Source organism: Trachurus trachurus (assembly GCF_905171665.1).
Source record: "Trachurus trachurus genome assembly, chromosome: 5".
In the NCBI taxonomy this organism is placed as follows: Eukaryota; Metazoa; Chordata; class Actinopteri; order Carangiformes; family Carangidae; genus Trachurus; species Trachurus trachurus.
In genome coordinates this window covers 8,140,124-8,167,940 of record NC_139896.1, presented here as the reverse complement: position 1 = coordinate 8,167,940, position 27,817 = coordinate 8,140,124, and the positions used below count along the sequence as shown (strand labels likewise).

Below are 27,817 nucleotides of genomic sequence, written 5' to 3'. Positions count from 1 at the left end.
GTGCAAAATATTACTTTGTTTCCAGTAAAATACAGTTTTGTATCCTACAGTAGTGTGATCAAAGATGACTGACTCAGTTTAAAGGGATAGTTCACCCAAAATTCAAATTTCACTCATTATCTACTCACCCTCATGTCGACTAAGAGCTGTGAGAATTTTCAGAGTCCTCCGTGCCTTCTCTGAGTTACGGGGGGGTCCGCGCAGCAGTATTTGTCCATATAATGGTTGTGAATGGTGCTCACTTTTCTTCGTCCAAAAAGACACACCAAAAAACATCCAAATACCTCCATACTGCTCGTCTGTAATGCCCCTCTTGTATTGAAGCCCCGACATGAGAAATTGTTCCGAAAAAAATTAAATAAGTCTATATTTTAAGTTTGTTTGTAGCGGAAGCTCCCAGTGTCTCAGTTCACTGCTCTTCCTGTGTCAGTGCAAATAACCGGCGGAACAATTTCTCATGTCGTGGCTTCAATACAAGAGGGACATTACAGACGAGCAGCATGGAGGTATTTGGATGTTTTTTGGTGTGTCTTTTTGGACAAAGAAAAGTGAGCACCATTCACAACCATTATATGGACAAATACTGCTGCGCGGACCCCCCCCCCCCCCCGTAACTCCGAGAAGGCACGGAGGACTCTGAAACTTCTCCCAGCCCTTAGTCGACATGAGGGTGAGTAGATAATGAGTGAAATTTGAATTTTGGGTGAACTATCCCTTTAAGGATTAAACTCTGGGACTTTTGTGCTACAACATCCTCATCTCAACAGAAAAGTGCATCACAGGATTATCAGATTTTCACATGTCGACCTCAACACATTGATCAGAAAACACCTGCCAATGGTCAAGTTACTGGATGTAGTTACAGTATTATATAATATTTCGTAGAAGAAGTGATATTGCATTGAAGATTGATTAAATTAAATTGAGGAATTTTAAATAAATAAATAAAAACAAAAAAAACAAATGGACGGAGAACAAAATCAAATTAAAAGTTATGGCACGGGCGTGGTGGTGGACACGTTCAACCGTGTAAATGTGCCAGAATCAGTCAAATTTTTGGCTCAGGGTCAGTCGACTCCAGTAGCAGGTGATTGTCTGTCATCATTAACGACAGACTGAGCAGCAAACAAACACGACCTACAGGAGGAACGGTATCGATCCATCCCGGCCCCTCGACTGATCAGATCCCAGAAAACCAGGAAGAAAAAAAAAAAGACTCAGACTTCATTCATAGGGTCAATTTTGCGATCGCTGCCAGATGTAGATGTACACCAGCAGCGATGTACAGTATGGACTGTAGCCTTCACTGTGTTAAAAAAAAATAGAATAAAATCACATGGTTAAAAAATAAAGTTTTGGCTGCAACTGCACAGAGATAATCGATACACTCTGACGCATTGCAAATCCATGTGGACTTTCTGCCTTTTTAAAATCGCAGTCTAACCCGAGATGTTAAAAAAAAAAAAAAAAAATCTGTGCTGGAAACTGAAGCCTGTCTCTTTTCGTTAGGATCCCCCCCCCTCCCTCTTTCATCCTTTCATATCTCAACCGTCAATGATATGAGATGAATTTTGAGCACCAGTTTGCACCTGCTTGCTGACTGACACCTCAACGAGCAGCGAGCAGACACGCCTCCGAAAGGCATGACACATTATTATTATTATTAGGACGTAAAACACACAGTCACACAAACCATTCCTCAGTCCTTTGGGCTGACCGATGGCCCGACGCCTCAGGGGTCACAGGCGACGTGAGAGACATGATCCTGCATAGTGTTGCTCTAAATAAACATGTTCATTAATGAATTAAAGTTAATGAAACCTGTGGTAAGTTAATACATTATTGGATTCATCATCAAGACTACAGTACCAGGGTGTGAAACACATAGAAAGACTTAAGACTAACAATGATCATCAGGGGTAAAGTAGTTACAGCACAGCTTGTTTGTACACACTTGACAAAGCAAATGTCAAGATTTTTTTTTCTTTTTTCTTTTTTCTTTTTTCCATCTGTGCATGTTTTTAGCTCATCACCGAAGGGAACGGCGATCACCACGTCCGCAGTGACTGACTACGTCCCTCTTGTGTAGTGCATATATATATATATATATATTTATATATATATAAAACTATGTTCTGGTGTCCTGCAGCAGGCAGATATTTGAGCAAGGCCTGTCAGATAGAGTCGACCAGACACTCAAAGAAACTCTGAGCTGACTCCTGTATTTTGCTGTACCTGGGAGACGGCCCACGGGAAAGGAAAAAAAAAAAGAAAAAAGGAAGGGAGGAGTGGAGGAAGTCGATAAACGGATTCACTAATACCATGACAGAAGAGGACTGGAGGGAAGAGAAACTGACTTATTTTTTGACGCGTCCTCTCTCCATTCATGGGTTCTTCTTCTTTTTCTTCTTCTTCTTCTGTGTACACAAAGTCTGTTTTTATCTGCATCTGCCCTCTGGCGCTCCGACAGCGGCGAGCTCCTAGGACTCGGCCTCGATTCTGTGAGCTGAAAAGACGGAAAATTATTTCATTACATGCATGAATGTAGGCTTTAGCGAAGGTGTAATGAGAGTCCAGCGACGGGGACAATAACACTTGGGTGGCTGCGTGGCTGCGTGTGCGTGGCGTAGTCGTACTGACATTGCTTGGGTATCCGTAGAGCCTCGGCGTCTGCGGAGATGACTTGGTGCATCACTCCTCTGAACTGGTACAGTAATTTAAGACTCTTCTCCTCTCCTACGCAAGGGTCATAGAAGCCCGGCAACCCCGCCTGCACACAGAGGGACACATTCATGAGCATACACAATACATCCACATTTAAAGGGATGGTTCAACATTTTTGGCAAATTGACCCATTGCTATAACCCCTATAGTTTTAGCAGTAGGTTTGTTACCTTTAATTGTCGGTGCAAGCTATTTTTTAGAACGGCGGAGCAGAGCCGCGAGCTGCTCAGAGCTATGCTACGGAGGCTAATGGGATTTCTTGGTTTCCCTCATCAAACTCATCAAATACACAATCCAACAACTCCAAAACGCTCTGGTGGACAAGTTGTGACCTGGACATTCACCACGCTATGAGATAATAACAGAACGTTACCAGACAGAGTTGTTTTAGAGGTAAATTCTTGCAAAACCACTGATGCGCGTTCCCGTCGGGGGCAGTTTTTCAGCAAGCAGTCTCTGCATTTGCCTCGTTATTATCTCATAGCATGGTGAATGTGCAGGTCACAACTTGTCCACCAGAGCGTTTTGGAGTTGTTGGATTGTGTATTTGATGAGTTTGATGAGGGAAACCCAAGAAATCCCATTAGCCTCCGTAGCGTAGCTCTGAGCAGCTCGCGGCTCTGCTCCACCGTTCTAAAAATAGCTTGCACCAACAAATAAAGTTAACGAACCTACTGCTAAGACTATAGGGATTATGGCAATGGGACAATTTGCCAAAATGTTGAACTATCCCTTTAAAAAAGCTTATCTCTTGTAAACACACACACACACACCTTGGAGGCCTCTGTGAGGATGAGTTTGGAGTCTTTGACCAGGCACTGCAGAGGCACAGTGACGTCGATGACCTTTGCTTTCTCCTGCTTCTGGCTGGTGTCGGACACAAACTTCCCGTACCAGGCGTTCAGGATGATCAGGCCTTTAAACAACAGTTTAAACGTGAAGTTATGCAGCGATAACGTACAGAATACTGAATATTTTACAAGTGTGAAAGCCTCCTACAGAATGCAAATGACAGTCGGTCCCTGCTTCATGTGTTGGCTTTGATATCAGTAATATGCAGCAAAGTGTGGCCATACTCATTACACAGAGCATCTAGAAGGTGCTATGAACACATCCCACAGAGTGGCTCTTCAAATAATCACACGCTCTCTCTACATAAATATAACAGAAAATCCATTAGCACACTGACATGACATCACAGTTTGGATTTATTTGAGTGTGCACTCTGCCGCTCTGTGCACAGATTTACAAGCTCCACCTATGTAAACACTGCAGCATGGAGATGGGCTACATCATCATCTCCCGCCTCGTAGCGGAGAGATGATGGAAGTCAGACTTTTAGCTAAACAGGCTCCTGGAGCAGCGGTATATTACGCCGTCGACAGCGACCATGAGAAATGCGTTTGAATTACACATTTGGATTTTTACCAAGTTCTGACTGGCTGCAAATTACAAAAAAAAAAAAAAAAAAAAAATGTTCTCAGTTTCTCACCCTGGTGTAATGTCTGGGAGTGTATGTGTATGCAGGAGAGAGACTGTGTATGTGTGTGTGTGTGTGTGTGTGTGTGTGTGTGTCTTCCCTTACCCATCTTGGATTCTTCTGCTTCTATGATTCTCCTCACAGACTCCTGCATCAGCAGAACCTGCAGAGGAGCCGAGGGAGAAAGAGGAGGAGGAGGAGGAGGAGGAGGAGGAGGAGGAGGAGGAGGAGGAGAGCGAAACAGAGCAGGATAGATAGATAGAGGAGGAGGAGAGAGGTTTTCAGGCGAGATGAAGAGAGCTGAACCTAGAAACAATGATCAATGATCCACACACACACACATCCACACACATATAACACAATGAATAACGGTGTGTTTGCATGTGTTATTATTGTGTGAGTGTGTGTGCGAGCCGCTCACAGCAGACTCTGCCTCCTGCTTCTTCTTGGCGATGTCTGTGGCGGAGCTCTTCCTCTGCAGCTCCAGCTCTCTGAGAGGCACAGACAGACAAAAGCAGACATCAACAAACAATCGCCCGCTGGGATTCACTGTGGAGGCATGAAAGACTCCCCTCCAGTATTAATGACAAGCCGCAACTGAAGAGCTGCACTTCTTGCCTACAGCAGGGGTGTGTGTGTGTGTGTGGAGCTGCCTTCAGATGAGGGACACTTTCACGCTTTTACTATTTATCATTACGTATGCACAAATTATGTTAGAAGACGAAAATCACCCTTAAAGGGATAGTAGCATTTTTTTTTAAAGTGGGGTTATATGATCTACAAATAGCCCCTAAGTACTTTAATTGCAGTAGAAGACTCTCTGCACTCCTCCCGTTAGCAACGCCAGCCCATAGCCCTGCCCAGAGATTTACAACATACATTGTTGTGAATGGACCCAAAGAAACGGCCTATTTTCACGGCCTAAAAGAGGTTTTACCTGAAAAAAAAAAACACAGTTCCATTGTTCGCTATAATATAATTTTTTCCAGCCCTTCAAAGTGCAGGAAAAACACCGTTTTTATTTGGACCTAACCAACTGCTGATCGGCGGGCGCTAACCCTGGGCGGAGGGATACGTGAGTTGGTTAGGTCCAAATAAAAACTGTTTTTCTTGCACTTTGAAGGGCTGGAAAAAATGATATTATAGCGAACAATGGAACTGTGTATTTTTTTTTCATGTAAAACCTCTTTTAGGCCGCGAAAATAGGCCATTTCTTTGGGTCCATTCACAACAATGTATGTTGTAAATCTCTGGGCAGGGCTATGGGCTGGCGTTGCTAACGGGAGGAGTGCAGAGAGTCTTCTACTGCAATTAAAGTACTTAGGGGCTATTTGTAGATCATACAACCCCACTTTAAAAAAATGCTACTATCCCTTTAAGAGTGGTGGATTTTTATTATAAATGACAACCAAGCGCAGCGCTAAGAAGGAGGTATACTGTAAGACTGAGGAAGTGTTACTGACTGCTGCTTCTGTGCATGTGTATACGGGATGATGACCAGTCTGTGCACGGCCAAATAGAACAGCAGGGGTCCCACAGTGGCGTAGAACACGGCGCTGGGCAGCAGCTGATCCGTCAGGTGGACCGGGAACAGGTACGTCTGACTGGCCCGGGCCAACCTGCACGCACGCACGAACGGACGGACACACACACACACAAAAAACAAACAAACAGGCGGGCGCATACATTAGATCATCATGCAGAGGGATTAAGGGACCCACAAGAAGAATGAGGTCATATTCTCGGTCGGCCAGTACTTGATCTTGAGTGTGACTCCCTGTGGGACGCCGATGCTGACAGTGGCTGACAGGACACTGTGTCGGCTGATCTTCCTCTCTGCTCCATATTCCACCACGGTGCCAAACCAGCCTGTCCTGGAGGGGCAGGGACACAGAAAGGAAGAGAGACTGTTAACAGGGCTGGAGCTCGACACAATAACATGGGCAGAAAAAAATACATTAAACTGGATTGCAATTGTGTGTTTAACTGTCATTTTTACATCTTATATATTTTCTTTCTTTTATACAGTAGTTAAACTGCTTTTTAAATAAATCTTTGTATTTATATATTGGGTGGGTTTACTTGCGTTTCATTTTATGATGATGTTCTTTTCATGCTTAGTGATTTTCACCCCCTGCAGCTCCTTCAATGCTGCTTTTGTTTTGTCATTGTCTTTTATTTTCATGCCTCTGTAAAATTTGCTGTGTATTTTAGCCTGAAAAGCTCCAAGTGAAAGAAATGCGCAGTCCTTAATAAGTTAATCTGAATCTGAAATAAGGATTTTTTTAGGGGGTGATTAAATGATTTATATAGGTTTTCTTTCTTTCTTTTTTAAATGTAAAGACTACATTCTTGTGTTTTATTAATGTGTTAATGATCACACAACAACTTGGATTTGATTTGAAAAGACAAACTGATTCCTGGAAATCATGAATTAGCAAAATATTTACTTTTTTTTTTTTTTTTTTTGCAAAAGCAAGGACACTTGAACACCAGGCAGAAAAACCAAGAGGTGCATTCAGTAGTAATGTGACCTGACAACAGTGTCCTGACACACTGTGAAGCACACTTCTACTGGGGGTCTACAAAAACAAGATTTTCCAGCTTGTGTTCAAGTTCCCTTTAAAATGCACTGATGTGGAAGTTGCTAATCAGCTGATTGGCAGGATGTGTTTTTTGTGGATTTGTATGGTTTTGTTAATTATTCTTTGCAGTTTCTCGTTAGACTAGTTGGTTTGATTTAAATACTTAAGTCCTTAGTTCAACAGACGTACTTGACAGAGCCTTTAACTTTAGTCTGGTCTTCGTCCTGGAACTTGTACTGGTAGCTCATCATCAGGTAAGAGTGAGGCACGCCCAGCTGGAGGAGGGTGGGGTGGAGAGGCCAGAAGAAGAAAAATGTCAGTTAAAGGGATAGTTCAACATTTTGGCAAAGTGGCCCATTGCCATAAGGTTCGTTACCTTTATTTGTCGTTGCAAGCTATTTTTAGAACGGCGGAGCAGAGCCGTGAGCTGCTCAGAGCTACACTACGGAGGCTCATGGGATATCTTGGTTTCCCTCATCAAACTCATCAAATACACAATCCAACAACTCCAAAACGCTCTGGTGGACAAGTTGTGACCTGCACATTCACCACACTATGAGATAATAACAGAATGTTACGAGACAGAGTTGTTTTAGAGGTAAATGCAGAGACTGCTTGCTGAAAAACTGCCCCTGAAGGGAACGCGCATCAGTGGTTTTGCATGAATTTACCTCGAAAACGACTCTGTCTCGTAACGTTATGTTATTATCTCATAGCGTGGTGAATGTGCAGGTCACAACTTGTCCACCAGAGCATTTTGGAGTTGTTGGATTGTGTATTTGATGAATTTGATGAATTAAACCAAGAAATCCCATGAGCCTCCGTAGCGTAGCTCTGAGCAGTTCGCGGCTCTGCTCCGCCATTCTAAAAATAGCTTGCACTGACAATTAAAGGTAACGAACCTACTCTTAAGACTATAGGGATTATGGCAATGGGCCAATTTCCCAAAATGTTGAACTATCCCTTTAAGCAAATTCCAATGCTTATTCATCATAATAACAACGACAAGTGCCAGGGCAAATAGATTCCTGCCAGAATCTGGTAGTGAATGTGTCTGTATGTGTCTGTACCTGCAGAGCCAGAGTGAAGTGGCTGCTCTTTGTGTCTCGGACCAAGCTGGTCGTCATGGCGCTGTTGGGCCCCCAGCGCCACTGCAGATAGCCCATGGTGTTCTGGTCCAGGTGGCGCGCTGTCATCAGGGAGCAGCTGGGTCGCAAACCTCGCGGAGAGAACTGCAAACCGCACTGAGCTGTCAAGAAACTGGACAGAGAGAAGACAGGGAGGAGATTTTTAGAAAAAAAGACTCAATTTACAAAAAAGAAGGAAGAGTGTGTCGTTCTTATTTATTCAGTGTGTGACGCTGTTCCTCATGTCAAACAGTTGGGCCTTACCACCGAGGAGTGACATTGCGAAACACCTTTAACCCGATGAGCGGCCCCAGTATATCTCCTGCACCCAACTCCACCTGCAGAGACAAATGTACAGAAACATGTCACTACAAATCTGTATTATTTTCCATCCTAACATCTATAAAAGGAAATAAAGCCTCTTCATAAATGCTTCTACAAGTTGTAGTTTACATTTGTGCTTTATATCTTGCATATACTATGTGCGTACCTCTCCCCAGCCCTTGGCCGACGTAACCCTTCGTACAGTCATGTTAATGTTTCCCCCTCCGTTCCCGTTGTGAGTGGAGAGCGAACCAGACAGCACTGCTGTGTCAGTGTTTGTCAGAGGAGCCTGAAAAAACACAGAAAATGAGTGTGATCCCGGTTCAGGTAGGCAGCTGAGTGGAAGGTAAATGCTGAGTGACTGTGTGTGTGTGTGTGTGTGTGTGTGTTGTTATACCTCAATGGACTGGGAAATGTGCATCTTGTTGATTTCAATATGAGGAAAGCCTCCTCCTGGCATCTCTTCAAAGTCCTCATCATAGCGATCAAACAGGTCTGTTGCATCTACACCAACACTGATGGTGCCCTGAATAATGAGGGTGTGAAGGAGCGAGACTGACAGAATTAATTAACAAAGAAGGATGAAGGTGAGCGAACGTAATGAAATGAATGTGGAAACCGTCCACAGTCAGAATTAAGTTGTGGGTATTTAATAACATCTGCAGAAAAGTAATGGCCCACTTTAGAAATACAGTGATAAGTGGTGAGGCTGACAAATAAATGTGATGAAGCTGTGATTGACAAAACCTTGGGGTTAGTTCTTTGCTGCAGTCTCCTCTCCTCTCTTTCCTTTTGCAGCCTTTCGTACTCCTCTCGTATTTCTGCTGGAGTTCTCTTCCTCTCCACCACCTAGACACCGTCATCCACATAACAGAGTGGTAAAATTAATATTGTATGTATAACAAGGCTGCAAAAAACCGCAGGAGGGAGGATACATCAGACAGTATACACACCTCCCAGCCTTCCACCTCCAGGCCTTTCTTCCCAAAGATGTCATAGATGGCTCTAGAGTGAGCATCACTCAGCACTGAGAGGGGAGAGAGAAGACGCTGTTAAGTTTATGTATCGGTGTTAGTTGAAAAGTGATATAAAAATAGTTTAAATTCCCTTTACCTTCATACGCCTGATGCACCTGATTGAAGAGCTGCTCAGCTTGTCTTTTCAGATCTGGGTCTCTGTGTTTGTCAGGATGGTAGAGCATACATAGCCTCCGATATGACGCCTTCAGCTCATCCAATGTAGCCTGTAATTACAGAAAAGGACAGATTTCTCTCCTGAGCTAGGCTGCAACTAGCAATTACTGTCATAATTGCTTGGTTTATAAAGTGTCATAAAAGGTGAGGACTTTGTATTTATTAGTAATGTCCAAACAACAGACAAAACCAGTTCATTACCATATAATTAATGCAGGAAGTCTCCACATTAGAGGCTAGAGCTATTTCTGTTTTATTTTTTGATGATCAAAAGTGTTGAAGATTAATTTCTCGCTTGGTTAATTAACAATTTCATCCCCTATTCCTGAGAGCTAACACACAACACATCCAGACGACCATACAGCAGTGCATGTCCTAGTCAGGCCTACAGATTAGTCTCTCAGTGTGCAGATGTGGCATCTATGCTGCGTGCAATCTGAAGTACATTGAATGCATTACTTAAAACACTTGAAAATAGCCTTCATGCCCACGTCTCTTCTCTGCAGCACCAGCCGGCCGGTCACAGCAAAATCCACGGGATGATGGTGCTGATGGAGAACACCGCTAGTCAAGTCTACGGTGATGCATGCACCGATTGCAGATTATTACCAAATAACACAAAAAAAGGTCCACCCGACAATCACGACCAAAAGGCCCTTTGTGCAAAACACAGAAACCATCGTACCTCTTTCCTGACGTTGAGTAGAGAGTAATAGTCCTGGTTATTTAGCTCGAAATCATCATCTAAGGACGCCGCCATGTTCGCGTTCCGTCTAGTCCCGCCCACCGCTCCAGTGTTCTCGAACCTCATTGGTCGGTTCGCGAAGAGGAAAGCGGAAGTAGTCCTATCGCCCTCTGCCGGTTTTCTTTTTTTTTTTTTTTTTTTTAGTTTTCAGCCCCGGTGCTAAAGAGATTTGTCGCCTCCAGGCAAAGAGCAGAGAGAGGGAGAGAGAGAGACCACTGTGAGGAAAGTTTCTTCCTTTAAAAGGTACTGTATCTGTCAACGTGTAAAAACAAAACAAACCTTTACTTTTACTTTCTTTCCGAGTTAAACCAGTTTGTTGTTGCTAAGCTAACGGCTAAAACGGCTCACATTGACGCCACTGTTGGTTGAAAACACACAAGACTTTTTTTTAATTACCATGAATCAAGTATAAACAACATTTAGCTGTATTAACGCCAAAGTTACGTTGACGTCTTGTCTTTGGTTCATAAAAAGGGCAAAGAGTACGCACACATCCAAATAGAGCTGTGTGCAGGTGCAAATTTACAAAAAAATAAAAAAAAAATTGGGCAAGAAATCTGCACACTGCAGGGGCTCCCTGTGATTTTTAATTATTTAGCAGGCAACGTTTAAACGTTTCGATCCGAAAGATCTTCCTTTAGGCATTTTGACAGCACGTTGCTTGTAAACAGGAGGTGGCAATTAGGTTAAATAGCTTCAATAACTGTTGAACATGCAGGCAGCATAACAGGGAAAAACATTTTTAGCAATCCATCACATTATCAAAACATTAACATTAAGATATTACAACAATAATTTTAATTTGAATAAATATTTGTAAAGTTGAACATATTTTTAAAAAGCCATAATCAGGCAGAAGTCTCCAGGCAAATGTGGACAAACACAAAACGACAGAGACTAATAAATTACCAAAAAAGAGAGAGAGAGAAACTGTGATTATAAATAACATACAGTTTTCTGACCTCATACCTGTCTTGCCTGGTGTCTTAATAGCTAGCATACCTGCAAACTATTCACTGAGCTACATTCCATGTCTCAATTTCAATTTATTTATTTTGAAAGGAAAGGACAATTCATATTTATGGACATTTGAATGTAAATAATGCCAGGCTGATTTCCATCTGTTGTCCATTAGCGGGTTGATGTTATGAAAAAGAGGAGACATTCAGAAAGTAAAAACCATAGACTGTATAAAACACTAACAACAACAAGACAGCAGAGAAGAAAATGACAATAGGTGATATAAAAAATGATGCACTATTTAGAAAGTGTGCATAAAGTGTCAGTGCAGTTGGGGTAAGTCTCCTCCACATATATTTTACTCCTAAATCTACTTTATATGGCCCCAGATTTGCTGTCAGAGTATTTTAATTGATAACCAATGAATTGATTCATGAATATGGAGCCTGTCAGTCCCAGTAATATAAATAATGATTCTTAACACTTGATTTTTTGACTTATGGCCCAGTTTTAAGAAGACAGAGTCAGAGAGTAGCAAAAAAAAAAAAAAAAAATCACTACAAATTAGGCTAATCGCCAAACTGTGAATCTATGGCCTTTTTTTTTTGCAGCTGTTAGTGTTTGTTGTCTGGGGCTGTTGCCCAGTTTGTCGCCTTGATAGTTGTTTCCTGTCTTCGATCTGTGATGGTCTTCTGCCAGATAATTAAAATTTAATTGTAATATTGCTTGCAGTGGTGAAAAAAAAACTAATTCCTGCCCCACCCCATCACAATATAGCACTTTAATATATATGATATATTATTTACCTATATACTTTTAATATTTAAGTACTTTAAATATTTAAGTCCCCTTCTTATAATATTTATGTATATAATATAGACTGTGTGATTTCTACTTGCATTGCATTTTTTTTCCTATACCTGTATGCTTGTTTAACATAGAAATTTCTCCATTGAAAGATGAGCAGTCGTATGTCATCTTATCCTAAAATGTATATAGTTAACTAAACTAAATGTAGTGATTGAAGCCCTTTTAGTGACCTAAATGGTACGAAAACACTACTGCTCCAAAATAAGAGTTGTATATTTTTGTTCACCTACTGCATGTCATAGTTTTAAGTAATTTAAATGTGTGTCTGGCTAAACCATTATGCTGCAGTTTATATATTTGTTATATATGTGTTGTTTTGTTCCTGTACAGAGGGTTTTGAAGGTTTAAATGGAACAGAGCTTGTTTTTTTGGCTTCACGTCTTGTATATGTTCCTCATTGTCATTCATCCCGCTTGAACTCAGTCTATGCCAAGAACCTTGTGTGCTCTCTCTGCACGCAGGGGCTACGCAAAGCATACGTACGTAGCCGAGGAGGACGATCGAGCCATTCAAAACCTCTGTTTTCCGTGAAGCGTGTCTATACGGAGTGGTGGATTCTTTCTGTCAAACATAAATAAGGCTTCTTTGGTGCAAAAAGGAGATATTCTGCCCCGAGGCGCAGAGTGACAGTGTGGGCTTCAAACAAGAACATAATGGTCCCGGTTAAGCCCCGACACTGTTTAGAAGGGATAGCAGCGTATATGTGTGTAAAACGGCGGAATTATAAATAGCTGGTATATCAGGGAGAATACAGGCTCGTTATTAACTTAACCTCAGCAATGGTGAAAACGATTTCCTGCCAACAACCACAACCACAACAACAAGGGGAGACCGGAGGAGGAGGAGGAAGAGGGGGAGAACGAGGGGGGGTGGGGGGAGCATGTTTTTCATTTTATCCCACGAGTTTTCACCTGACCTATCATCATCACTTCAGTTCAATAATAACACGGCTCAAAGAAAGCAGGTAGTGACTAGTGAGTGCTCGCGGCGGGGCTGTGTGTCTGTGTGTCTGTGTGTAGGCGCGCGTGGAGCTGTCCTTTCAGCACCGCGAGCTTCAGCACCGCGCGAGCGAATGACAGCACCCGCCGCCAGCCCACGCGCATCTAAAAAGTCTCTTTCAGGCACTTCTTTTCATTTAAATTCAGGAGGGGGGGTTGGTTGGTTGGTTGGTTGGTTGGTGTTAGAGGAGGAGGGGGTGGGTTCATAATTTATGGCGAGACGCGACCTTACATCGCAGGTTTACACTGGGTTTGCGTGTGTGGAAATTCATTTCATTTCATAACCTTTATTTAAACTCGGAGATATATTGAGGAGGAGTAACCTCATTTTACAATATAGCCCGAGATCATGAAACACAAAACATATAAGGACAGAATACAACAAGACATTTGTCAACATAGCTATACAAAAGCAAAACAGAATACCGGAAGTTAAAGGATAAATTGAAACATAGTTAAAAAGAAAAGAAAAGCAGGAGCAGTTAGAGGTAAAATAAGATGTAGTTATATGGTTTTAAATTGTCCTATTGATAAAAGTGAGGTAAGTTTCAAATGATTTTGCAGAGTGTAGGTGCACAGTATAGAGAAACTTCGGTGTTATAGTAACAGAGGGAACCTGCAGTGTGTGCGATAGAGAGAAACCTATAGCTGCATTAAAACATGTCTTTATGTATGTGTGTTATGTTAGTAATGTGTAAATGTGTATGTATATTTATCTGTGTGTGTGTGTGTGTTTGTGTGTTTGTGTGTGTGAGAGAGAGACAGAGAGAGAGAGAGAGAAGATGATGATGAGCATGATGATGATGATGCTGTGGGAGGCTGTCAAGGTGTCCTCGAATACAGACGTCGTTCAGTGACGTGAGAGAGAGAAAGAGAGAGAGAGAGAGAGAGAGAGAGAGAGGAAGAATGCGCGTGAACGTCGGAGGAGAGGAGAGAGAGAGGAGGAGGGGGGAGGAGAGGAGGAGGGGAGTTGGGGGGCGTGGCCAACCACGAATAAAAAAACGGAGGGATGGAGAATTCCGCGAGTCACCATCACGGATCCCCGCTGTCAATCATCGCCTCTTGGACCAATCGCCTCCCGGATGCTGGCAGGCTCGACCCCCCCCACCCCTTCTTGTCTTTCTCAGCCCCTCCCCTCCTTCCCTCCCCCTTCTCTCCCTCTCTCCCTCCCTCCCTCCTCCTTGAGCTGTCCTCTCTGTGCACGCGCGTGGCACCCCTCCTCCTCTTCTCCTCTCCTCTCCTCCACCACCACCACCACCACCACCACCACCGTCACCCACCACCACCACCTCCACCACCACCACCACTAGGTCGAGTCGAGGAGGAGGAGGAGGAGGAAGAGGAGGAGGAGGAGGAGGGATGAGGCGCACGGTGGAGGGGAAATGGCTGCCGAAAACAAGCCGGAAGGTAAGAGAAGAAATAACGGGGTTTTTTATTTGAGTGAGGAGTCCTCTGTCCTTTCCTGCCGCCGCCGCTGCTATTCGGGGGGGTTCAGACGAGGCGATGAAGGAGGGATGGAGGCATAGAGGGAGGAGAGAGGGAGATAACGGCGGCGGCAGGGCTTTCCCTTTTCTTCTTCTTCCTCTTCTTCCATCCAGCCAGCCCCGTCCTGAAAACACGGACGCTGGTGGTGCTGAACCAGCGACTGTGTTGTGTGTGTGTGTGGAGAGAGAGAGAGAGAGCACGGTTAACCGACAGCAGATAAATAACGGAGGGAGAGTTGTCCTGTCGGGATAGTGGGGTAGTTTTTTTTTTAAATGTATTTTATTTTTTAATATCGTCACCGTCCGATGTTTGCCAGCGTCTCTCTCTCTCTCTTTCTATCTATCTATCTATTCCCCCTCTTCCTCCTCCTCCCCGCCCCCCCATGCATCTCTCCTTCTCTCCCTCCTGAGTATCTGGTTTATGAGTTGCTTTTTAAGCGTTTAGCATAAAAGGGGATGAGAGAGAGAGAGGATGAGAGTGGTTCACGCTGAAGGAATTCAGATGCTTTCTGTGCGTGTGTGTTCCGCGCGCGCTTGTGTGTGCGTGCGCGAGTGTGTGTTCATCATCTGTCTCTGTATTTCTCTGTAAGCATAAAATAATAGCTGCTACACCACCACTGAATCGTAAAGGTTTCCATCCCCACAAAACCTCCCAGTTTCAGTTCCAGCTGTGTGTTCATTTAAGTCACAATCCAGTGTGTGCAAAATGTGTGTGTGTTTATGTTTGTGTTCATTTGGTGTTGAGCTTATGGTTGCTAAGGCAGTGAAGGTGAGAATCTGGCTGCATTTAGGATGGGGAGGAGGGGAAGGGGGGGAGGAAGAGGAGGAGGAGGAGGAGGAGTGTATGTGTGTCAGTTTTAGGTCATATCATGTATGAATCTAGTTTAATTTTTTCATTTTATTTTATTTTTTTAAACAGCCTTCACTATAAACTCTTTGGGTCATTATCGTTACACACACACACACATACACATAGCTACCATTTCATTCAGATTGTTATTCATTCATTCATTCATTCATGAATTATTTAAGGGATGACCAGAATCTCCATGGCGATATCATCTCTCTCTATATAGCAGCTCAACTCACGGGTTAATGAAAGCTTTTTTAATGCTCCGTGTGTTTGACGTGTGTTTATAAACAGCCTCCAGGTTGTTCGTCCGTTTCTTATCAGTATCACTTTCATATTCTCACTGCTGCTTTTTTAAGTATCGCTGATGATGTCACACGGGGGTTAAGCAAATAAACACAACTTAAAAACTATAATAACAACACAGCACTTATTATTGTTTTATTGTATTATTTAGTTGTTCTTGTTATGTTTTTTATTTCCTTCCCATCCCATCCCATCCCAGCTGAGCGATGCTGGAGATGACAGTTGCAGCCTTTGACCTTCTCTCCACTAGGGAGCAATGCTGAGTAAGATTTCTCCAAGGGGCAATTTCTTCTCTTTTTTTTCTTTTTTCTTCTTTTTTTGGGATAACTCCAGTAGCATCAGACATTTGTGAGGCACCTTTTCAAGCGTAAAGTCAGACACACACAGACACGTACATGTGTGCAGGCAAGCATGCATGCATGTGTGTGTTTCTGTGTGTGTGTGTGTGTGTGTGTGTGTGGCCAGCCAGAGGCAAACTGAAGACCGTGGGTTGAGAGTCCCATTGCGTGTAAAGACTAGAGCTGTAGATGAGACAGAAGGCCCATGGGCAGATCAGCAGGCACTCAACCACACGACTATAAAACCACTCCTCTCCGGCCCGTACTGTACTGTACTCTACCTACACACACACACACACACACACACACACACACACACACACACACACACACACACACACACACACACACACACACACACACACACACACACACACACACACACAGACACACACACATGCTGACAAACATATAGCATCCACAGTGTGAGGTGTGAGTTTTTTTGGTGTAATGTGTAGTAGGAAGATGCAGTAATTCCCAACGCTGAATGAAAGCCAAATGAATCGCATCCCGACAGTCCACTATTTTCCATCTCCTCCTTTTGGCAGATGTGCTGCACGGCGGCAACACGGCGCGGCGCCCCTATCAGTATAGAGAGTATAGCTTTACACCAGTGGGCAATGAATGCACGAGAACAATATCCACCATATAGCTTGGAAGACCATCTCCCTCTGCGCTGGTTGGTTGGTCTACTTTGTATCATAGCAACAGTGGTCAGGGAAACAGAGAGAAATGATGAGAGAGAAGAGAAACTAAAGCTGGGTACAAGTTAGTCACACACACGGAGGCAGTGTATCTCTACTGTGGCCAATCGATCAGGGGGACACACACACACTCACACACACTAACACACACACACACAATGGATGCAAGTTAGTGGATCAGAAAATGGATCAGCCCACATGCATATCACTCGGAGTTTTGTTTCTGGGGGCTTTGAGAGCGAGGTGAGGTACGCGACTGACTGCCAAGGAAACCAAAGTCTGGAGCGTTTCCCTAAATGTGTCTTTTTATTTTTTGTAGGACTGAAGAAGATAAGAAATCCAGAGCGGATGGTCAGGATTGCTGTTGGCTACACAGGACACACCCCTCCCAAGAGTGACGACACTGACGCCAACAGTAAGAGACATGCAAACACTCCTCCTCCTCCTCCTCACAATGTTTGTGTGTCTGTGTGTGTCTGTGCATGTGTGTGTCTGTGAGAGAGGGTGTTTAAGTGCCGCTCACACATTTGTCTGTAGCACAGGGTGACTCTGGGAGCAAGTATAAAAGCCTTCTGGCAGAATGATGTGATGCGGGAACTGAGGTCTCCTTCTCATCTGCTCTGTAACAGATCACACTTACACATGCATACACACACACACACACTCACACATGCATAGACAGAGCGAGGCGAGCACACACTCTATCTCTGTGTGTCTCTGCTGAGACGTCATTCCAATTCAGCTCTGTTACACATCATGTTTATTCATGCATGCCAGTACAGTATTAGTGGGCACACACACGCACACACACGCACACACACACACACACACACACATAAGGCCGGGTTTACTTTGGCTATCAGTAGTTTATTGTCATACCTAATCTGTACACATGGCATTATGTATCTATAATCCTCAATGGGCCTGGTTAAACTAGAAGTGAGATGGAGTGTGTAATCTGGGGTCGCCGCATGGTCGTGTACGAGTCTGAGCGTGTGTGATTGCCGCGGTGTGTTAGAGGGACTATAAAGGCAATGATTGCTTTGATTGGTTATTGATTCCAGAGGACATGACACAGATGCATGTCTCTGCCTCAGTGTGTGTGTGCGCATGCGTGTGTGTGTTAGGTTGGACAAATTGGAGGAAAATAAACAGATGTGAGGAGGAGCAGACAGACATGCTGCTTATAGTGAGTGAGGTTTTTTGTGTGTGGGGGGTTATGGGTACAGGGAGGGAGGGAGGGAAAAGGTATGCCCCCCCAACCCCCAACACCTCCCACCCCCTCCTTCCCAACACACACACACACACACACACACACACACACACACACACACACACACACACACACACACACACACTGCTCCCCATCCCCTTTTTCATTTCACTATAAGCTGATGTCGTCATACTTAGACCAGACCTTCTTATTCTGTCAAGAGGGAGAAAATGTGACTGTCACAAAATCTCAAATAGAACAGAATAGAATGGAATGGAATGGAATGGAATGGAATAGAACAGAACCGAATAGAATGGAATGGAATATAATATAATATAATGGAATAGAACAGAACAGAATAGAATAGAATGTAGCAGAACAGAGAGTTCTGTTTGGGATGGCTGTTTAATATGAGCTGAGACTTCCCGAGCCTATCCCTGTCTCCTATCTGTTCTCGCGTCCCAGCTGGAGGATTACTGGAGGAAAAGTTTATCAGCAGAATGATAAAATTAGCATGCACGCCCATCTCTCTACCCCCCCTCCCCTTCTCCCCTCCCTCCCCCCTTTTTGCTCTCCCTTTTTCTCTCGTCTCCCTCCCTCCCTCCCTCTTCCTGCACTCTCGCTCATCCCATGCTATGCTCCCCCTCTTTCTTCTTCCCTTCCCTGCCCTGGCGCTCCCTCCTGCCCTCCTCCCTCCCTCCCTCCCTTTCTCCTCTCTCCCTCCCTTCCATCCCTCTATCTAGCTGCTGTGCAATGAGCCTTTCTTTCTGTCACATTAATTTCATCCCGAAAAAAGAGGGAAAATGTGAAAATTTCCCCTGATGCCTCCTAATATCGGTAGGGGGAGAGTTAAGAGTTGCATTTGGAACGTTTTTCTCTCTCTTTACTGAGGAGAGTTTTATAATTAACTGACAGCCATCTCACAAGGGCATTGGCTTGTTTCTGTGTTAAATATGGAGATGACAGTTTTATGAGGTAAAATATTCATCAGTCGGAGGCTGTGATTCCCGTCTAAATTATGGCATTTGATAGGCTACCAAAGCAATGTTTCACTTTGGTTGAACATTTTTCACTTTTAGCACGCATACCTCCTCTATATGACTTAATGAGCCATCAGTTTCACATTAGCATTCAGGCTTTGTCACTCTTTTGGACTCTCACTCTCTCTCTCTTTTTTTAAAATTTTTTTTTTTTATACTAGATTAGCAAGTGAGTGCGTGATCTATGTACGTACAGCCTCTTTGGGGCGTAAACGCTCATCAGCATTCAACAAATCAGCAAAGTTGGTTTTTCCAGTCCTTGTCAGCGAGGAAGCGGGGGGTGTAAACGTAAGAATAGGTTAAGATAATGGCAGTGTGTGTCCATGAAGGTGTGTATGTGTGTGTGCTTTGAAAGGGATTTTTGGTACCAAGGTCACCGGTGGTGGAAAAAAAAAAGAAAAGAAAAAGACGCCACTCTGGGACAAATACTGTGATGTGTGTTCTTTGATCGGCAGGCGCTGCGTGTGTGTATGCGAATGCGTGTGTGTTTGCATGTATGAGCGTGCATGCATTTGTGCATGAGCGTGAGTGTGTGTGTGTGCGTGACTGTGTGTGTGTGCCTACGCATGTGCTACGGTCTTGTTTGATGTGGTGGTTCTGGTACATTTCAAAGGCGAGGCTCTGATGAGAATTCTTCAGAACAGCAGGGGGAGGGAAGGGGGTTATAGCCAGGAGGGGTGGGGTTTAAACGCTGATTGGCATTCATAGCAGAGAGGCTGGAGTGCTGCTAAAAAAGAAATTAGGCTTTAACTAAGCTGCACCATTCAGCTGTTTAACTAAGCTGCTGCACCGTTCAGCTGTTTGAAATTCTGTCTTCTCAGGCCTTCTATTAATAAATGCATAATTGATTAGGGGGAGCATACGTGCCTGAACACACTTCCTACTGACACAAACACACACACACACACTTGCTCAGACACCTATATACTCACATAAGCACACACACATTTAGACCCCACTCCTATAGTACACACCTCTCTTTGTCTCGCTCTTACCTTGTTTCCATCTCTTGTCCTTGTAAAATTCTCACTTTCTGATTCTTCTCTCTCTCTAAGTTTCTTTCTTTTTTTTTTTCTTCATTAACTGTCTCTCTCTGGCTCATTGTCTCCCTGCCTCTCTCTGTCTCCCCGCTCTGACCCCCTCCACCCCCCCTCCCCACCATGCACCTATCTCTCTTTTACTCTCCCTCTGTCGTCTGCCCTCAGGTAGAGTATAATTCCTATCTTCCCAGGGGAGTCATGAATGGACGCCCTCTACTCAAATGCTTATCAATAACCTTTGAGTGCTCTCTCTTTGACTTCTTAGCAGCACACCCGTTGGGCACGCACTCACAAACACACACACACACACACAAGCACACACACATGCACAAGCACACACGCACACACACACACAAGGGGCTCTACCTTTGTGCGGACGCTTTGCGCTGGTGAAGTGGTATTTTCCTGTGGCGCAGTGGGATTTTTATTTCTCTTTTTTTTTCCCTCACCTGCACCTATTCAGTGTTTTGGTGATTCTGTTGCGTGCCGCAGTGGTGGGGGAGGAGAGGCTCAGTCAGTCAGTCAGTAGCCGTGTCACAGGTAATCCAGCAGCACGATGTCTGTCGACGACGGCGGCGTAGTTTTTGGTGGCGGGTGGTGGTGCACTCTTATAGCTCCCTCCTTCTGAAAAAAAACTCAGCAAAATTCTCCATTATTCATGTGTTGCTGCTTGTCTGTTCCTCTACCAGAGGTCACGTCATATTACACTGGATAAAAAAAATAAAAAAAATCAATTAAAGGATAAAAAGCAGCTATAGTTTTGTTATTGTCAACAAAAATCCAATAATGAATTGTTTATGCCTCTCATGGTGCCTGTATACTCACGACTTAAAACTTCAAAAACAGGTCACAACTTTGGAGTTACATTTTTTAAAACCAGCAGGGTGCTGCAGCTTCTGGCAAATATTACTCAAACAGGAGAAAAGAGTAGCCTACATATATATGTGGTGGTGGCGGTGGTGAGAGGGGGGGGGGCTATTTTCAGCTGTGGATTAGGTGTGTGTGTGAGTATAACCAGCAGCAGAACGGTGTACGTGGGATTTACTGAAAATAAACGACAGCAGCGCTGATGTTTGGTCGTAATGAAGGAACCTGTCACTTAATGCAACAGTGCTGCTCGCTGATGTGTTTTTAATAGTTTTTTTGGACAACGACACTGGAGCTTTATGGCACAGAGAGAAACATGCTTATATTAGGTTTCATAGCCAATGCTTGTTGATTATTAAAAAAAATAAAAATAAAAAAGTAATATCACCGAGGCCAAGTCGGTAAAAAGTGAACTTCTTTTTAAAACTACCTTCCTGTGGTTAGCATGGGATCACTGTGGGTCTAAATAAAGTAGAAGTATGTGCTCCTCTGAGGACTTTTTAGGTATGTCCAGAAACATTTAACATCACCTGCCCAGAGCAGCATCTGGGCTGTTGTGTGTGTGTGTGTGTACGTGCAGCTCTCCAGCTCCAGCAGAAGAATATTAGTTTGGTCTCAGGAGGGCGCCAGTCTGAAGTCTCTACTCCATTACTGAACTGTTTGTTTAACACTTTGGGGAGTGCACTGCTTTTAAAGGGGATAAGAGATGCCCATGTGATTGGCCATGATTTGTAACCAACCCCAAATGAACCGATAATGTGTACGATAATGGATTTCGTCTATAATCGTAATCCAAATCTGATCCTGGATGGATGGGGGGGTTGGGACCCAGGTGTCGTGTCCAAGATGCCAAAGGCAAATTTCCACTGTGTTTTTAAACCATTGGACAATAAAGTCTTCTTATCTTATCTTATCTTAACCCTCCACCTGCTGTCCAAACAATAAGTGCACTACTGACTGCCACCTCTCCTCTGCACCCTGCCTGCACCTTTTGATTGACAGAGTTATCAACCGTACTCGTCAATGGGATGGGAATCGCTCATAAGTGAATAAGATATAATATAGACACGCTCATTGATTAGGAATAGTGCCTGACGTCTAAGATGCCAAAGAGCCTCAGCTGCTCAGGAAGTGTTTACAGATGATCAAGGATGATCTTTAACTGGATTGACCACATTTTACCTTAATAAAAAATTTAAACTGAAGAGTCTGTCCTTCATCATAGGCCTGAGAAACAATCTGTTCACGATTTAATTTACCTAAGGTCACATTGTGTTGTTAAAATGTTACACAATAAAAGTTTGTCGGGGCTTTTTTATTCAGCCACTTCCCACAGAGATGATGCTGCCGTTTTGGTATTCTCCTCTCACAATGTGTCTGTGTCTGATGAGAAATTTCTCTCCTCTTCCTACTCATCCCTCATTTATCTTCCTTTATCTTCACCCCCCTGTCCTCCCTCCCTCCCCCACCACCCATCTGATCCAGATGAGCCCGGCCAATTGAAGATATACCTTCCCAAGAAGCTGCTGGAGTGTCTACCCAAATGTTCCTCTCTGCCCAAGGAGCGCCACCGCTGGAACACCAACGAGGTGAGAATGAAACGCACTCAAAAGGGGAAATATCTGTGACAGTGAGATGAAATGGTGTTGTATTTTTCTGTTTTTTTTTTTTTTTTACCGGTGATGCATCTCCAGCTAATGTCACATTGAGAGATGAAGAGGAGGTAAACAAACACAATGGCAGCTTTTCATTATGGGACCCCTAAAACTGTGACACAGGGAAATAAAAGAGGAAAAAAAACACAAAAACAGCCCAGGCTCGGAGACTGTACATTCGATTTGGCGTGTTGCTGTCTATTTCACTTTGTAATCCAAACAGCTCTGGGTTCAGGCGGAGGGATCAGGGACTCCTGAGTCTAACAGTTTAGGACTTGGAGGCTGAGAAACAGCAAATGAGGCCATAGAGCGAGTATGTGTCCACTGCTGGGTGTTACTCAGAGTCCCTCCCCCCCAAAAATGGTCAGATAGGATAAAGATTGTTATCTGAACCTTACATTGTTGCTATGCCTTATAAATGTGTGACACATTTCTGCTCATAGTTGCCTTTCCTGTCTTGTGTTATGTGTGAACGATGCTCCACTTACGGCGTGTAATGTTGTCGACGAGCCGCCTGAGTTATAAACAACAAAAGCAGTGACCATGCACCCAGAGGATTTGATCATAAAAGTGAGTTAGGTTTAAGTAACTTAAGGGGCTTTTGCACTTCAATTTCCGCACCCTTAACCGTATTTTAGACGTTTTAGTATGCTCTGTCTGTTGAGGCTTTCACACAAACACACACCTAACAGTATATAGGACAATATAGGGCTGAGTTTGTCCCGCTCTGGGCCAAAATTAGCATCATATTTGCAGCATGAACAATGGATAAGTTAAATTCTGCTGCTGGCTAAGTGGTACAGTGTAAAGGAAAAAAGAAAAAAAGAAGGGGGCCAAATTAAGTTTGGACAACTCTTTACTCATGGCCACAGATGACCCTGAGCAAAACATTTTGGGGTGTGAAAAGCTTTCCAGAGTTGCATGTTCTCGTCCAGATTTAAGCTGCTAGCTTAGGGAAGTGTTTGATGGGTGGAAATGGATGCAGGCATTTATCGTCAATAGCCCCTTGTTTATGCATCGCACAGCTCTCCACTGGTGGTTTGCTCCGTTCATTGTGATGCGGTTGGCCTCTGCGAGGACATTTTCTCCATGTGCAGGCTGTGCACTCCATTATGGATGTGTGTTTGTGTGTTTGTGTTATTGATTACCAAGTCCGGCATTATTATGCAATGCAAAGCTGATTTGGCCTGTGGTTTTTCTCTCAGGAAAGTCATTACATTTTTCATGCAATCCATCTCAATGAAGGTCATACTGGGAGTTAAGCACGGCGCCTACCCAACAGTGTGCTCACATGAATAGGCTGTGTGTGTGTGTGTGTGTGTGTGTGTGTGTGTGTGTGTGTGTGTGTGTGTGTGTGTGTGTGTGTGTGTGTGTGTGTGTGTGTGTGTGTGTCTGTGTGCGTGTGTATCAGAGCAACGTGACCACAGTTGGTTTGGGACTTTTCCTTTCATCAGTCTAACCAAGAGCAATTGTGCACAAGGCGCAGCGACGAGACCAGAGCACCTTGTTGCTGCCCCGCTCTCTCCCCCCTGCTTTCCTCCATAAGTCTCCCTTTCAGCTCACCATCTAGTCCTCTCCATCTCTATCTTTCATTTCCTCCTAGCCCCCCCACCCCCACCCCCACCTCCCCCACCTCTTCCTCCCTCTCCCTCTCTCTCTGATGAGGAGGTACAGGCTCAGTTCAGGGGGAGGTTGGGTGTCCCTCAGCGGATTCCTTCAAAGCTCCTCTTCCACCCAGGCATAAAGTTTCCTGCATACTTAAACACTCCATTGTGTCTGCTGCTCCTCTTGCTTGGTGCTTTCATCGAAGGGGGTGGGGGGGGGAGTGGGGAGTGGGGGGTTCTCACTGTGTGCATCTTGTGCATGTACGTATGTATTTCGGTTTATGGATGCCTCTGTTGTAGAGTGGATTTGCAACAACCCCAGATTATCGTCGTGGGCTATTATTTTGTCGCCGCTTGCAAGAAAAATATAGATTTTGTTTTGTTTTCTTGATATGATACCTGTCTGTGATGCAGACATGGAGGTAAAACAGTTTTCATCAGCTGTATATTGGAGATTTGAAATCATTGGTCATCAAATTTTACACACATGGAGCGTCTAGTGTAACACAATTTGATTTGGGATTGTTGGACCAATCAGATGTCAGCTGTCAAACTTGAATCACTTAATTTATTAAGACACATCCCCTCTATGTATGTATGTGTATGTGTGTTGGCTTAAAATATAATGCTGTTCTGGTCCAGATATTGCTCATGAAGTGTGGTGATGTGTTATCGACCATTGTGTGTGCTGAAATGCCGAGTAATTATTTGGCGTGTAGACAGACTTGTGTGTGTGTGTATATGTGTGTGTTTGTGTGTTTGTGTTTCCATAGCATTCTTCATTTCCATATGCTTACGCAGAAGGAAATCCACAACGGGTTTTATGTTCCTCATCCTCACTGTTTGGGTGTTGGGCTTCTGCATGCTGTTTATACATGTCTGCATTTAGAATTAGGATTATCCTCTGTGTGTGTGTGTGTGTGTGTGTGTGGGTGTGTGTGTGTGTGCGCGAGTGTGTGTGTCTGTGTGAGTGTGTATGTGTGAATAAAAAAAAGAGAGAGTGTGATAGATAAAGAGATTACCGTTGTGTGTTTGGATGCCTCTGATTAAGTCAGACCCAATCTTTACAAGTCTTCATCTGATATGTCCTTATTCTCACCTTTTCTCTTGGCATCCGTATGTCTGTGCAAGTGTGTGTGTGTGTGTGTGTGCGTGTGTGCGTGCATGCGTGTGCATTTGTTTTCTCGCACATGTGCGTGACTGCATATGATCCTCTGATCTCTGTTTTGTCACGCATGGCTTCCCCCGACACCTTGGCCTCCAACAACCACTGAGCTGTGACCCCATACATTTTTTACCCCCGTCCACTTCTCCTCCTCCTCCTCCTCTTCTCTGTCCTTTCCTCTCCTCCTCCTCTTCCATCCCTCTCTTCCTTCCCCTCTCTCTCTCTCTCTTTTGTGTACCTACTGATGTGTGAAATTATTCTGTGATGGAGGGATGGATTCCTCCCTGAAGGGCTGAGCAGAGGCGTGAGCCTTTTGTTCAATAATAGATTGGGGGTGTATGTGTATCTGTCCATGGTAATAGACTATAGACTAGTTTTAGATAACAAACCACACTCAGGTGGACAGACTGACGGTGGAGTCGTTTTTATTCATCCATCGGGAATGACTTGTTTGGTTTCAGCAAATTCTTTTAGAGCACTTAAAGAAGGAGGCTATTAAACTTTTTTTTTTTTCTTTTTTAGATCTAGACGAAAACAAACTTTAGTTGATGAAAAGATTTGATTACTCTTGTGGGGATCCTGAGTCTCATTTCAAGAGGCCAGAGAGTCTGAGTTGAATAACAAATAAAGAATCTTTTCAGAAAAGGCAAATCCAGACTACGAAAACGAAACGTGCACGCGGCGCGCCACCGTGTGAACACGCACGTCGTTGCGTGATCTAATGTGCATTTTAAAGGCTTCGACTTCAGAGCAGCCTCCTACTATGATTCAAATGATGCAACTGTCAAACGGGTTGGTACAGACCTCAGTACATCACACAGACGACAGCCTGTCTGTGCCTCAGTGCCTCTGTATGTGAGTCTGCTCCACATGTCGCTCAACTGTGTGGGATGCCAAAAAAAAAAGCCGAGCGCGAAGAAAAGAGGAAAAAAAAGGCATTGTTTTGGTATAAATGATACAAAATGAAACGATATGAAACACACACAGGCAGCGTTTTGTCGGAATAAAGCTCCGGTTTAGCTGGTGACGTACATAGCGACGACGTATGGATGTTGTGAACTTTAGCTCATTGACAGTTCACACACGCTCGTGTCTGGCTGTTGCTGCTGCGTGACACTAACGTGATTGCTTGAATGAGAAACAGATCCAAAAAAAAAAGAAAAAAGCATATACATGGTATAGACCACTGCCCCATCTGCCTCCTATAAGTATGTGTGTGCATCAATGGGAGGTGTTGCCATGGTAACAGATTGTGTGTGTGTGTGTGTGTGTGTGTGTGTGTGTGTGCATGTGCATGTAATGGTATGATCAATGTTGCATATGTGACACCACCAGCAGCGTTTATGATGTGTGCAGTACATTAAAGGTAATAAGAGAGACAGAGTGACATCGTCTGTGTGCGATAACAAACGTACAACTGATGAATAATGATTAAAAAAAAAGAAAGAAAGAAAGAAAGAAAGAAAGAAAGAAACAGACGTTGAAGGGCAAAGGCTTATAAAATCTGTGGTGAAAAAAATGTCAGAAACTCTCTCCTCCTGCTCACCTGCGTCGTCTGCGTTTGTGAGCTAACCCAAACAAAGCTCTCTGTGTGTGTGTGAATGTGTATGTGTGTGAATGTGAATGTTTAATTTATTATTCATGTCATTGTTGTTTGTGAGCCATTAAATAGATACATTGAATTAAATATGCATGCGTTACTTGTATTCCTACATTTCTTTGCTTCCCTGTAGGTGAAAAAAAAATAAAAAAATGTGTGAACAGAAGAGTCACACAGGAGCGATGACGTTACACAGTCAAGTTCCCAGATGTCGACGTGACAAAATACTATAGATCCATTATGGAAACTGAGCAGCGATACAGTCAGCACGGCTCACAGCCGGTCGGTCGGTCGGTCGCAGGCCTCTATGTTCCATTTATTCTGTGGTGAAGGGTGTCCTTGATTTATGACTTTGATGTGTGAATTGCTAATGTCCAGCTCACGCTAGCTCAGGCTGACACCCCCCATTTTTTTCTTTTTTTTTTGGTCCGTGTCAGAACAAAGACAAAAGTAACGTATGCCTTTGGAAAAACTTACTGAAAGTTTCTTTTTTTTTTTCCTAAAAAATGAAATGGGTGTGTCGTTCGTTCATGCATTTGTTAACATAACATGCTCTGGAGTGTGTGTGTTTGTGTGTGTGTCCCAGAGCCTGCCTATGGCTGTAACCTCTCCATTTGACATTGAGCTCTGTGCTGTTGCCGTTTACCAGAGTAAAGCATGAGTTTAATGAGGGGGCAAAGAAGCCGCCGCACACACTCGCCCGTGTGCACGCATACATGCACATATGTATATACACACACACCGATTCGCACACACACACACACATTATACCAGAGGGGTGTTGCGCAGCTCCTTGTGTTTGATTCCTATTCTTTTATTTTTAATCATTCCTCTGTCTTTTGGGTTGAGAAATATTTTATGTTTGGAGAGCGCCAAGTTATAATCACTAATTAGTCCTCCAGGCTCTCTTTCTCCCTCCCTCTCTCCTTTTCTCCTCCTCCTTTG

At 43.8% G+C, this 27,817-nt stretch overlaps 2 protein-coding genes across 5 annotated transcripts in view; one reads left to right on the top strand and one right to left on the bottom strand.

Moving 5' to 3' along the window:
- Window positions 1–2,291: 2,291 nt before the first annotated feature.
- Window positions 2,292–10,244, bottom strand: LOC310986544 (dnaJ homolog subfamily C member 11-like; the record flags this gene model as incomplete). Its single annotated transcript, XM_083972491.1, has 16 exons — window positions 2,292–2,506; window positions 2,641–2,770; window positions 3,498–3,640; window positions 4,310–4,367; window positions 4,626–4,695; window positions 5,668–5,823; window positions 5,962–6,078; window positions 6,979–7,064; window positions 7,860–8,049; window positions 8,181–8,254; window positions 8,407–8,529; window positions 8,638–8,766; window positions 8,988–9,089; window positions 9,194–9,267; window positions 9,354–9,483; window positions 10,119–10,244. The coding sequence occupies 16 exons, from the start codon at window positions 10,242–10,244 to the stop codon at window positions 2,481–2,483; spliced, it is 1,734 nt and encodes a 577-aa protein (XP_083828617.1). The 3' UTR covers window positions 2,292–2,480.
- Window positions 10,245–14,137: 3,893 nt separating this feature from the next.
- The window catches only part of LOC310986537 (calmodulin-binding transcription activator 1-like), a 65,667-nt gene continuing 51,987 nt past the window's right edge, over window positions 14,138–27,817 (top strand). For all 4 annotated transcript variants that reach the window (XM_083972476.1, XM_083972475.1, XM_083972478.1 and 1 more), the window contains exons 1-3: window positions 14,138–14,413; window positions 17,008–17,103; window positions 22,334–22,437. In XM_083972476.1, the coding sequence (XP_083828602.1) occupies window positions 14,389–14,413; window positions 17,008–17,103; window positions 22,334–22,437 (225 nt within the window). In that variant the 5' untranslated portion in view covers window positions 14,138–14,388. The remainder of the gene's footprint in view (window positions 14,414–17,007; window positions 17,104–22,333; window positions 22,438–27,817) is intronic.